Source organism: Euprymna scolopes, chromosome 44 (assembly GCF_053919585.1).
Source record: "Euprymna scolopes isolate OS-2025 chromosome 44, ASM5391958v1, whole genome shotgun sequence".
Lineage (NCBI taxonomy): Eukaryota > Metazoa > Mollusca > Cephalopoda > Sepiida > Sepiolidae > Euprymna > Euprymna scolopes.
The window spans coordinates 17,756,952-17,771,189 of NC_136525.1; the positions used below are offsets into that span (position 1 = coordinate 17,756,952).

Sequence of the window (14,238 nt, forward strand, 5' to 3'; positions counted from 1 at the left end):
ACGTAGATTCCATGAACAAAGCCTTTTCCTTAGAAGTGCACGCCTGTTGAACTCGTTTGCCTGTTTCCCACCTGACTACAACTTGGATGTCTTCAAGTCTAACATAAACAAGTTCCTGATAAATCGCCCTCTTAAGATACTTTATCAAATCTCCATTACTAACGATTACTATGATATTGTTCCATTGATTACTGTACATGCAATAACCCTTATCCTCGAGTGGCCTCCGGGCTTTGATAAGTGGTGACTTCCATGTAAAAAAAATTTTTTAAAAACTCATGAAGCAAGCCAAAAGGCCAAGAAAAGCTTAAAAAGCTAAGAACAGCATGTATTAACAAGAGACTTTTGATCTTAACCAAAAAGGCCAAGCACAAAAGTGTTACCGACAGACCGACCGACCGACGGAGTGACTTAGTCGCTTGCACACGATTAATAAGAGATATAGACAGAAAAGAAAGGGGAGAAGGAAAGAAGCATACATTTGCGTCGTGATCAAATTAAGTTGAATTGAAAAGTGACGAGTATGGGGGGGGTTACATATTTGAAATGAATTAAGCGTATCAACATGTAAACGTTGCTATGCTTGGGTTGAGAGATGGTTACATGTAATGAAGTGTTGTCGGGGAGGCTTTTTTTTTTTTTTTTTTTTCGATCGTAATGTTAACATACATTTAGTTAATTGCATTCTAACATACGTCCTATATATATATACGCCCTAGATGTGTTAAGTGGGAAGACATATGACAAATATTTAACATACGTCCAATTAGTTATATTTAATATACGTCCCATTATTTATATTGGGTTTGCGGCAATTGCATAATTTTGAGTAAAAGTTAAAAATAGAGGGTTAATAATTAGGAAAGAAAAAAGGGGGAATTTTGGTGTTTTAAAAAAACTTAAGAATTTATTGGGTGAGTTTTTGGAGTGAAGGGGAGAGTTGTTTAAATACTTAATAGGCTTAAATTTATACAAACAAAACTAAAGAAAAAGGGGATATCTGAAAAGGTAAAAAATAACACTATAAAATGATGTGGATATATATATATATATATATATATATATATATATAAGTAGGTTGTCGTTTGCTTGAAGCATTGTTGAAGAAAATTATAAGGTGAAATTAAAGCCAAGAACAATGCGAGATTTTTTTTTTTTATAGAGTAAAATTATTTCAACTCTAAACAACAGTAGTTTTTTGTTTTTTTTTTTCTGTTGTATCCAATGGTGTTATAAATCTCAATATATTTCGGACATATTAGTCCTTTTTCAGTGGAAGAGTGTTCTTCATGAATCAATCATCATCTCATCGACGACTTTCTTTTGAGGGAGACTATCAATGACTATATCATTTACTTCAGATGGATTATCAAAAAGATCTTGAATGTGTTCTGTCCATCGTTCCATCATCCCCTCAACACTGTTGAAAAGGGCATAACCATCTTTGGATTATATATACAGGATGACCCCCCCCCCCAAAAAAAAGCTAAATGGAGGCCATCTAGAACATATGCTGTAGAACGGAGAAAAAAAAAAGGCCAAAGACCCTAGTGTTTTGATGTGATGTTTTGAATATAATAAACTAGTTATGACCAAAGTTTCATTTCATTCGAACTAAACACTAAGAAACGGGGCCTAATTAGAGTTGAGGCCCGTTGTTTTGGGTTACCCTATATATATATATATATATATATATATATATATTAGTGATGGGACGATTCTAATATTTTTCCGGATTCCAATAAAATTCCAGATTCCGATACAATTTCCGATTCTTTATCTCTAAATATTTAACTATAAAATGATTAGTGTCTCGATTACTGTAAAAACATATCTTAAATGTGTATACATATTCTCAAACGTCAAACCACACTTGTGAGGGGTGGGGGGCTGATCTATTGATTTTAGTTTTGCTGAAAGTTTAAATCGATAGATATTTGTCTTCTCAATACTATCAGCAGTAGAAGGTTTTGTTTTAAACAAAATCAAAAAAAAAGATAATTAAAAGAATCGTTTTTGGCATCGGAAAATAGGCATAAATTTTTCAGATACCCTCAAAAGTTCCGATTTTTCCGATTCTGATTAATCGTCCCAGCATAATATATAACCTTTCTAGGAGAAGCGACGTTATATTGTTGGTCTTTGACGGGAGCGACGTATGTTAAAATAAAGGGCAATGGCTACAAATGAAGAAAAATTGTTATACTTCAGTTTGACTGCTGACAGGTGCATAATGTTAAGAAACATATTCTCTTGGTTTTTGTAGTAAGTGGAAGAGTTTGTTATCAGTAGGGTGGACACCACAATAATATATTATCTAGTATACAAGTTTGATTGGGTTTCTGTGGTCCTATATTCTTGTTTTTTTTTGTTTTTGTTTTTTTTTTTTGTTCTATTAAATCTTTTGTTTAAATAATTTGAATTAGCTAGATTTTTTAAATTTTTTTTTTTTTTACAAAAAGTAAAAAAATCTCTTTTCAAACTAAGTATTGAGCTTTAGAAGATTGTCAGTGAAAAATAGTCCCCAAAATATAAGCGTTTTATTTTTTCTAGTCGTCACTTGCAAAAAATCACTCGCAAATGCGACTGTTTTACTTGCAGTGTAAAGCCCTGTATTAAAGAAAAATTGCACTTATATTTTGTCTGAGGCAACAGTGAAAAGGATATATCGGCCTTATGAATGTGTCCTATGAAGTTTCTGACTTTTTATTTCAATACGCGCACACACACACACACACACACACACACACACACACTTACATTCATATAGACATCATTTTCTTTTTTTTTCTTCACATTTTTCAGCCTGCAACTGCAATGGAAAATCGCACGAATGTTATTTCAACCAGACGCTTTACGATTTGACGGGCCATGGAGGTTATTGTACCAATTGCCGTGACAACACTGCCGGACCAAACTGCGACCAATGTAAAGTGAATCACTTCTTGAAGAAACCAGAACATATGTGCATGCCGTGTAATTGTGACCCAACGGGTAAGTGTCAAATTTCTTGAACAACAAAAATATTTATTATACAGGGTGAAACAATGAAGTTGTCGCCCTAAAGAAAACAACACTACAGCTTTATTTTAAAACTATTGAAAAAAATCAATTCAGGTAACTTGATTATGTAGGATAGCTGAGATCTACTCAAGGTAGCCGCCTTTAGCCTCAATCACCACCTCGATACGGGTCCGGAACTGGGAGCATGCCTTTTCCACAAGTGCCAGCAGGTGTTCGGCGAATACAAGGCAGATGGCAGCCATCAGGCTGGCTTTGGTGGTGTGGGAGGTCATATTGTTCTCAACATATGCCCAAATGAAATAGTCCAGCGGGTTTAGGTCAGGGGAATAGAAGGCCAGTGAGAGAAGGGTACAAAGTTGTACTTCTTCTGAAGTCAAGCCTGGGTCTCTTTGGACTTGTGGGTGAGCGCTAAGTCCTGCTGTCACACCCAGGGTCTGCCTGCAGCCATCTGATTACATTAGATCACCACCCTCTTCAGCACATCCAGGTACACTTTGGTGTTGACTTTCAAGCCGACTTTGAAGATGTGAGGTGGCGTGATGTGACCCTCACTTGAAACCACACCAAAGACCATAACTTAAGTCGTCCGATGCATTAAGCTATGCCCTCAAGATTTGCATTTTGAAGGTGCTGGCAATGGTCCTGTTGTCATAACTTGAATCGGTAGAGAGCATGAGTTGTACAGCGGCGCATCTCCGATCTCGCTCGTTGAACATTGTCACTTTCAGACATGATAGAAGGCTCCTATCACTCTTGAGATTTGTACACAACTGGCCGACTAGTAGATGGTCTGCAACAGAAAAAAAGGCAAACCAGTTTTAATCAAATGGAAATGGAATCATGCCGTCTTTTGTAGGGCGACAATTTTATCGTTCCATCCTGTAGTTTAATGTATTAGACTTGATGCATATATAAGTTAATGACATGGCCCATTATAGCCTTATTGCAATTAATAATACAATAGTTTTTTTGAAAAACTGTATAATACAGCTAAGAACAAAAGACAGCCTAATTTGCATAACTATTTAGAATGCTTGAGACAAAACTTAACTATTAAAAAAAACTTAACTATTAAAAAAAACTTAACTATTAAAAAAAAAATAGTTATAGAAGACATTCAAATAATTGGATCTTTTGTATGTAACCTGTTCTATTGGTGAGTAAAATAAAGTTTGTTTTTTTTGTTCTGTTTTGATGAAAGAAAACACTTCTGTATTTATTCATTTAGATCGCACGTGTTTTATTAAGTCAAATTAATTACTTAGTGTTAATATCAACAAACTTGTTGCATATACATAGGAAAAATAGGACAATAAAATTATAAATGAACAGCACCGGACATTTAATCTGTTATGAAATGTATAAAAAATAGATATTCAAAAAAATTTTGCATTTATTCACTTAGATTGTGTGCATGTGTGTGTACATACGTCCGTGCGTGCACAATTGTGTATGTGCGTCTGTGTGAGCATATGTATGCGTATGTGTGTATAATGTGTGTGTGTGTGTATTTTAGTATTTACTTCAACAGCACGCCATGCATGAGTAAAGCTTTATGCAAAATACTTTCTCCCATTTTGCAGGCTCCACCAATCTGCAGTGCGACTTTACAGGAAAATGCAGGTGCAAATCAGGTGTGACAGGTGAACGCTGCGACAGATGCAAACCAAATCACTACGACTTTAGTTTGTACGGTTGCAGGTAAGATCAGCTGACTCTTCTCTTTCTACTTGGAACTCGGACCCTTTGAAATGTGCATTTATCCTTTATTTATATTGGTTATTTTGTTTTACGGCATGTCAACCATTTTCAGGCTATTTAAATGCCGAATCCAATAATTTTAGATAAAATTTAATGCGTCAAGTTTTTATATCTTAAAATATTTATTTGTCGTGTTTGGTTGTTTTGTATAGAAATATTGTTGCTTTTGATTTTTACTTTGTAGAGCATGATTGAGTTTTGCAAAGGAAAAAGGAAGAAAAACAAATATCAATGTTTGGGGCATTTTAGGTCAGGAAGCTAGTACCTTGAGACAACCTGATCTGGCAGCACCAATATGCTGACTCGTGTCTTAAACTAAATAGAATGATTAATTTTATCTTTTCTCTCCATATACTTGTTTTCTTACGACACTTCCTGAGAGGTCATATCAGATTCCAGATAGTTAGCTCCGTAATTACCATTTCCTCCCAAGACCACTCTCATACAGTCCTATCTATGGGTTTGCCCTGTCGGCAGGGTCAAAGATATCCAACTGGAACCAAATGTAGAGAGTTGAAAAAAAAAATATGTGGCACTAGTAGGCTGTGGTTGGTAATCCGTGATTGGATTTTAGTGGCTGAGTCGTCTGTACAAGGATCTTGTATTGCAGAGTGGGGATCTATCAGGTTGACAAGTTCTTGCAGTTTTTTAACCTTTAAATTCAGATGAACATATCTTTGTTTCAAACAAAAATTTATTGATCGAAATAAGAAACATCAGAATCAACATACACTTGTTTTGCGTTGGCAAAAGTAACGTAAAAACCTTGCGTTCTGCTGACGATGAAGTTGCCGAAAGCGTTTTTGATATCGCTTAGGTTTTTGAAGAATTTTCCATGCAGAAAGTTGTTGAGATTTTTTTTAAAAAGTGGTAGTCGAGTTAAGAGGGCCGGAGAGTATGAGGGATGATGCTTGAAAAAGTGATAGTCGGTAGGTGAAAGGACTGGAGAGTATGGCGGATAAGGCAGAGTTTTGTAGCCCAATTCGTTCAACTTCTGCAGGGTCAGTTTAGCAGTGTGCAGTCGGTCATTGTCATGGAGGAGAATTGGGCCTTTTCTGTTGACTAATGCTGGGTGTTGTTGTTGAAGTTTCTGATGCATTTCATCCATTTATTGACAATACTTCACCATTATAATGGTTTCACCTACATTCAAAAAAACTAATGGATGAAACTGGTCGCAGTCAACATGACCTTCTTTTGGCCCAACTGTGGCTTCGGGAGCTTCGTTGGCATCTAATCATTGAGCTGAGCATCACCGCTTGTCGTAAAGAACCCACTTTATTGCCAGTTACAATCCAGTTGAGAAACGGGTCGTTCTTGTTTCGTAAAGGAAGGGAAGATAACACTTCAAAACGGTGTTTCTTTTTGTTGTCGTTCAATTCATGAGGCACCCATTTATCAAATTTTTTTTGTCTTTCCAACCTCTTTTAAGTGGGTGGAAATCGTTGTATATGTTACCTCTAATTCAGAAGCAAGTTCTCGCACAGTTGTGCGTTGATTAGCTTCAGCTAAGACTCTTAATTGATCGTTGTCAACATCCGATAGCCAACCACTACGCTCATTATCTTCAAGATTGTCGTTGCTGCCATAAAATTTCTTAAACCACCATTGTGCTGTGCATTCAGTAATGGTGCCTGGGCCAAACGCTTCAGTGATATCGTGAGCTGTTCCAGCAGCTTTTTGGTTTAGCTTTAAATGAAATAAAAAAAAAAATTGTGTGAATTTTCTTTTCTTCCATTTTGTATTCAACGTTCTGAAAAGAAAACAATTGTTTTAAAACGACAATTAGATAGAAGTGAAAAACGCTGTTTAAAATAATACATAAAGGTAAAGATATACAACTTTTTTTTTCCTTTTTTCTTTTTTTTTTTTGTTTTTACAAAGCATATCGACACTTGAACGTAAGGGGCTACTATTTGGGGGTCATGTCTAGGAAAGATTAACAAGATATTTGTTTATGTTACATTTAAACTTCTCCATATCAGTACAGCCAGGGAAGCGGGCAGCAGGAAGGGAATTCCAAAGTCTAGCTTTTCGAGGGAAGAAACTATTAGAATAGAAAGCTTTCTGGCATTTAGGTACAACAACAGTGAAGGGTGAGATCTTATTGCTTGACAGGTTTGTCAGGGATATGTACGTCGAGGGGGTACAAGTGAAATGAGTTCATCAGAACACATTCCATTAAAATATTTGTAAAACAGGCACAGTGATGCAACATTGCGGCGATGGGACAGGGGCTGGAGCTTAATTGATAAAGTGGGACCGATTAGATTGACAACTCTTTTTTGGACTTTATCTAAGAGAGAGAGACTAGCAGCAGATGCACCAGCCAAGATGTGGCAACAATACTCCATGCATGGGTGAATGGTGGCCTTGTAAAGGTACAGGATACTCTCAGGTGTGAGTAGTCTTCTAGCTCGATAGAGGGAACCCACTTTCTTTGCAGCAGCCTTTGCAATGTCCTCTATGCATTTTTGTGTTCCAGTTCATATTGCCCACAAATGTTAGGCCAAGGAGTTTGAAGGTAGAATTCTCGGGTAGGGTGTTACTTGTCATGGATATAGGCGGTTGGAGAGGCGTCTTGTAATTTGTTAAAGGAGAGCAGCTTAGTTTTGCATTGTCTATTTTGTTTTATTGTCAAGTGTCGGATTTTGCTGCAACACTCTGTAACTGTATTTCCGTCGATTCGAACGACCTTTATCAAATAAATGTAAACGTGTAAATAAGCTTTATTGGATAGAAAATGTTTCAACCTAAAAACAAGTTTTACTATGTTTTTTTTTTTTTTTTTTTTTTTTTTCCATCTCCAGATCTTGTGATTGTGAACCGGCCGGAAGTCTGATGAATCGGCCAAACTGTGATACAGTAACAGGCAAATGTAACTGCAAGGCCAATGTGGAAGGACAAAAATGTGACAGGTACGTAAACAACGATGGGGCCATAAGATTAACTCACGCAAATGTGTGACGCAAACAAATTTATTTTTGTTCGTCTCGCCCACCTTTCTTTTCAAAATATTTTTTTTTATTATTAAAACGCAGTATTATGTAAATATTTTATTTTGAATAATTGCCAACGCACAGTTCTAACATTTCAATATACAACCGCTGAAAACAACACTTTTTTGTTTCCAACTTTACAACATGGCAAGAAAGAAGACAGAAAAAAGAAAACAACATACTGAGGATGGAGTATAGCTCTGAAATATATTTACGTTATAAATTTCAAGCAAGTAAAATATTTGTGTGTTTTCCTTAAAATACGCATCGAGTGCGCTTGAAAGCCAGATCACAACGTAATATTATTTTATTCAAATTAAATCAACGTTTCTATAATGGAACTCCCGCTCTTGACAAATATTTGTTTAAAAATAATAGTTTAGCGATATATTCCATCATTAGAATTTTATATACTTTCCTCTCTCCCCCCCCCCCCTCGGCATGGTCAATGAAAGAATAGTTAAGTATAGAATTTGCGTGTTTGTCAGTGATGACATTTTCTAATACCGGAAGATTACGCTTGGCGCAAGTGATATAAAAAGTCGGGGTTTTTTTTTCTTTATTTTCTTTCTACATAGGAGTCACGACTCATCAAGGCCCGGAGGCCACTCCAGGATAAGGGTTATTGAGTGTACAGTAACCAATGGGATAATATCGTAGTAATCGTTAGTAACGGAAATTTGGGAGATTGAATTACTTAAGGAGGCGGTTCATCAAGAATTTGTTTATGTTGGACTTGAAGACAACTAAGTTGTAGTCAGCTGGGAAGCAGGCAAACGGAACAGAGTTCCACAGGCGTTCAGTTCTAAGAAAGAAGCTTTGGTCATGGAATCTACATTTTGACTTAGGCACAGTCAAAGAGAGAAATTGACAGTGGTTTCAGCTAGACGAGTTCCGTGATGTAAGCGTTGTTTAAATTTTAAAATAAAATATCCATGAAATAGTATGAAATGCACAAATTGAAACTCTTTGAAAACAAGAAATGTTAAGAAAATATTCATTAAATGATAAAATGTTTGTCCAAATTTTCGGTATAGAAACATACCTTTATGAAGGGTAGAGGACTGTCTGCGGTAAAATGTTTTTTGTTCTCTCTCTCTCTCTCTGTATTCTGGTGGTATTACCCCCCCCCTCAGAGGGCCGAAGGTATGTTTGTACCAAAAATTTGGACATATAAAAAAAAAAAAGTTAATGGTGCTTAAAACGAAACTCCAAGTTTCAAATATGGCGACAGGTCTGTTAATTGAGGTATGGAATCACAAAATTGATACAATACATCCACTATTCTTCAAAACGGCTTACTCATATTTTTGGACAAAATATTAATATCTTTTTTAGGGTTTGTATTACTGTACACATAGATTCGAAAAAAATGTCAAAAAACAAATATATAACAAATAAATGTTATCAAAGGCAAAATAAATTACTTTTCTACCAAACTGGATATAATTTTCGTGTTTTTATTCAATTTAACATGTTTATTCAGCTCGAAAAGCATACAGTGTTTACCGATGTATTGGAACATTCAAGATGGCGGCCGGCTCTTTCTTTAACACGGTAAGTTTGGGAAAAGGTGTAATAAATAATAAACTAGACAAAATACTGTTAGAAATTCGCTCAATATATGTTACCGTGACATAACTTGACATATATTCGGTGTTTGTTTTAATAGTATTTTGTCTAGTTTATTAGTTATAACACCTTTTCCCGAACTTACCGTGTTAAAGAGAGAGTCGGCCGCCATTTTGAATTTTCCAATACATCGGTAAACACTGTATGCTTTTCGAGCTGAATAAACATGTTAAATTGAATAAAAACACGAAAATTATATCCAGTTTGGTAGAAAAGTAATTTATCTTGCCTTTGATAACATTTATTTGTTATATATTTGTTTTTTGACAACTTTTTCGAATCTATGTGTACAGTAATACAAACCCCTTTTTTTTTCTTTTTTTTTAATGTATTTTTTCTAACAAATTTACATTTTTTTTAAGTGCACTGTATTTAAATATACTTTAGATTTACTTTATTTAAACCTGCGCAGTTTATTACTATCGTCGCCGATTTAAAAAAATATTTTTTATAGTTAACTATATTTTACGTTTATTGTTGTTACTCCCTTATAATAAAAATATATAAAAATACGTAAACTTTCTTTATAAATTGATTTTGTTTTTTAATCGCATAGAAATATCTAAACAATTTGGCAAAATATAAACATAGTTATTTGAAAAAGATATGCTGTTTAAAAGCACAAAATCAATGGCTAAAGAAAATTTACGTATTTTTTATATATTTTATATATAGGAGGGTGAAAAAAAATGAACCTAAATTATAGTTAACTATAAAAATATTTTTGTTAATCGGCGACGATCGTGATAGACTGCGCAGGTTTAAATAAAGTATATGTAAACATCTTACATGTAAAAAAGAAAACGTAATTATATTTGGAAGAAAAAGAAAATGTAAATATGTTAGAAAAAATATATTAACAAAAAAAAAAAATCTTAATATTTTTTTTCCAAATAAGCAGTTTTGAAGAAAAGCGGAAGTTTGTACCCATTTTCTGCTTCTATACCTCAATTGACAGACCTGCTGCCATCTTTGAAACTTAGGGTCTCGTTTTATGCTCCGTTACCAAAAAAAAGATTTTGTCATTTAATATTTTCTTAACACTTCTTGGTGTTCAAAGATTTCCAATTTTAGCCTTACGAAAAAATAACTGGCGCTTCTACACTATTGGAACGAAATCTCAGAAATCGTAAAACTGAATTTCACATAAAAACAATGGTATCTACGTATTCCTCGTATTTCCAAGATGATTATATCGAACAATTATGAAAATCGATAAGGTAGAAAATTATTTATTAAAGAAAATTAAAAAAAAAAATTTTAAACGATCGTAAGACATAGTTAAAAAAGGGGGGGGGCGTATTTTTCCGTTTTAATTTAAACCAGATAGCCACAATTTTTCACCTGCTAACACTATTAAAGTGTTTAATAATTCAGTGATATTCAGGTAATTTCGACTGCATAATTTGGAAGCTACTATTGTAAATTATTAGAATTGTCAAAAAAAATCGGTTGAAACCGTTATTTTTATCTGAAAACTCCATTTATCGACTACAAAATTTCGTCCCAATTCTGTCGAAGCGCCAAATAAATAAATGTAAGTTGAGAAAGTTATCTCCCTTAGTAAAGTAAAATAAGGACTAATTATCAAATTTTATTAGGATAAAAAGTTATCTCCCTTGAAATATATATAATTATTTTTTTACTATAATAATTAAATATATATATATATATATATATATATATTAGGCACCGCCAAAACTGGGGGGGGGGGCAGGTCAGTACTTTTTGACGGACCGTCTTTTTAAAAATCTACCAAAAATCAGGTAATTATCCGATCAATACGAAATTTTCAGCGATTATTAGGAGAAGAATGGACTTTATAACAGTGTACTTATTTTTCATAAACGATATTTATATATATTTTTTTTTTTTGCTTACAAAACCCCCCCTTGTTTTGAAGTGGGAACAAATATGCTTAAAATAATCATCTGAAACTGAACAAAACATATTGTGTTGTTGTAAGGGACAGAATTATAGATTTAAAAAAACAAACAAAAAACATTGTTTGCATACCTTATTTTGACGTCTGAATATCAGAACTTCGATTGTGTTTAATTATCCCGCTTTTGAGTTTTGAAGTGTGAAATTCGGTGAATATGTTAAGTAAAATAATTAATTTAAGTTAAGCAAAAAAAAAAAAATTTTTTTTATATTTATACGAAAAAAGCCATTTTAAAATTTTTGATAAATAAATTAACAATTTTTTTTTAGCGAGCCGAATAATGCATGACCATTATTAAACAGAGCATGCTTTGAATAATCGATACAAAAAAAAAAAATTCGATAAATATTGTGCCCTTTGTGTTAAAAATAGCATCATTTTTTTCGATCTCGTTTGAAAACGTTTGCCGCCTTTCGACTACGGTGGACCAAACGCGCTGAAATAATTTTTTTTTATTCTGCTTTAAATTGCCCCCTCCCCCCATTTTGGGGAGCCTGGCCCCCACACACATACACATTAAAAACCAAACTCATACAAATGGTCACCCATCTGGTACTGGCCAGCCTCAGCTTAATAATACATTGAAATTTTCGTCACTGAAAAATAAGTTTTTTTGGCCTGTTTGGTCTTCCATAGTTTTCGTCTCAATCAAAAGAAAACGTAAACAGAGTCGATCTGAACTCTACGGCGACGCGAAATGTCTGGTTACCTATATGAATAAGTGGAATTATTTGAAATTCAGGTACTTATATTATAATATTTTTGCATATTCTCTTAGAAAATCATCCTAAATCTTAGTTAGACAATAAATGAATAAATAAATTATTTCAAAAACCTTTTTTTTTTTAATATTTAAGTACGTTATTTGTGCAAGACAAAAAATATCAATTAACTTTTTAGTAAAATTTAACATTTAAAATTGAATTAAAAATAGTAGAAAAAGTTTTACATTATTCTGTTTTCTATATGATAAAATTCAGAGTTTTATCTTTCTGGAAAAAAAAAGTTACTCAGAAATAATGGATTGTAATAAATGTAATTTAGTTTTAAAAAACAACAACTTGATTTTGCGGCCATTTTTGGCGGTGCCTAATATATATATATATATATGTGTGTGTGTGTGTGTTTGGTTTGGTTTTAGCGATATGTTTTGAATGAATTCAATTATTTACGAAAGAGCATTTTTACCTAAATGCGAGCTGGGAATAATTTTCCCTTTTAACCAATCCGGTACCCTCACATGGGGAGCGCCAGGGAGCGGTGTATGTATTATTTTCAAAATGTAATTATCCACTGACACGTGTTTCATCGTCTACGACTCATCAGAGTGGCTGAATATAGCGAGATTCTAAATCGGGACCCCACGATAATGAGCTAAAGCCCCTTACCTCTGACCCATCTCGCCAACTTTTTGGATGTAGAACCAAAATAATACAATTTTTTTAAAACTTGTCTATTCAAGGGAGACAAGTATTTTGGTCAAATAGTTACTTCCCTTGGAAAGTTTAAATTGGCTATTTTTGTTCTTTTTCGGGTGTTTGTGTAGATCGTTGATCTTTAAACCATCGCATTTCAGATGAAAAACTTACGAACTTGTAGTCAGCTGGAAAGCAGGAAAACTGAAGACAGCTCCACATGCGTGCATTTCTAAGAAAGAAGCTTTGTTCATGGAATCTACGTTTAGGTTTAGGCACAGATAAAGAGTGGGGGAAATTATTGATAGTGTTTTCAGCTAGACGAGTGTTTCTTGTGAAAGTTTGGCGAGGAGGGACCAAAGATTGAAGCTCAGTCGAGCACTTGCCATGAAAATAACGATACAGCAAAGACAAACTCACAACATCTCTTCTGTGAGATAGAGGCTGCAGGGAAGAGAAAAGGACATCTCCTACGAGGCTACGAAGTCTATTTTGAACTCTATCAAGGCAGAAAAGGTCCTTTCTAGCAGCTCCTGCTCAGATGTGGCAACAGTACTTTATCCTTGGACTAGGCGTGTCAGAAATTTCGTGAAAATAGTGAATTAATCGACCCCCTGTCTTTCCAAGCTTATAACTCCTCGAAAAATGTAATTCAAGCCCTAATCTTTTTTTTTTTTTTCAATTAAAGGAGCAAGGACCAAGGTTCCATTTAAAAAAGAAAAAACAAATAACGTGGTTAAAAAAAAAAAGGTTTTAAACTTCAAACTTTAAAGGTAAAATTCTAAAAAACACTACGGGTTTTTTTTTTTTGTTTTAAATTTGAATATATTATTTCTTGACCTTTTCTCTTCAATTTGTGAGTAAATTAGTTATTTACTTTTCGGTGAGTAAATTAATTATTTACTTTTTAATAGACACTTGAAAATGAGGGGGGGGCGTTAATTTAAAAAAAAACCGTTTGTCTAAAATATTATATTCGGTTTATTGGAAAGAGCATAAAATTTCACATTGACCCTGAAAATATCGTAAAAATAGAATCAATAGAAAAATTTTGATAGATTTTTTAAAGTTTAAAAATTGAAAAATATTGAGTTCGGAAAATTCATTACTGTTTTTTAAAAAATAAAAAAAAATATTTCTATTACTTTTAAAACAACTTCAATAGTTTATTTTAGAAGTATAATCCATAAAGAAAATAAACAACCCACTTTTAACAGAGAAATTACGAGATTTTTATTTTTTATTCGCAGTTTCGTGTTAGGGGCGTCAAAAGTTCCTACAAAAATTCTGATACACCTATCCTTGGACATACCTGGCTCTTATATAGATATAGAATTGCATCAGCAGTGAGATATCTACTGGATCGATAGAAGGATCCCACCATTTTCCCAGCGGCATTGGCAACAGATTTGATGTACGTGTTCCATTTCAAATCAGGAGTAAAGGTCAAGCCCAGAAGCTT

The 14,238-nt window shown here is 33.9% G+C and overlaps 1 protein-coding gene across 1 annotated transcript in view; it reads left to right on the forward strand.

The window, feature by feature from the left end:
* Positions 1-14,238, forward strand: part of LOC145268713 (laminin subunit gamma-1-like) — a 283,372-nt gene that overhangs the window by 192,998 nt on the left and 76,136 nt on the right. The window contains exons 5-7 of the mRNA XM_080124256.1: positions 2,806-2,994; positions 4,608-4,725; positions 7,596-7,703. Of these exons, the coding sequence (XP_079980382.1) occupies positions 2,806-2,994; positions 4,608-4,725; positions 7,596-7,703 (415 nt within the window). The remainder of the gene's footprint in view (positions 1-2,805; positions 2,995-4,607; positions 4,726-7,595; positions 7,704-14,238) is intronic.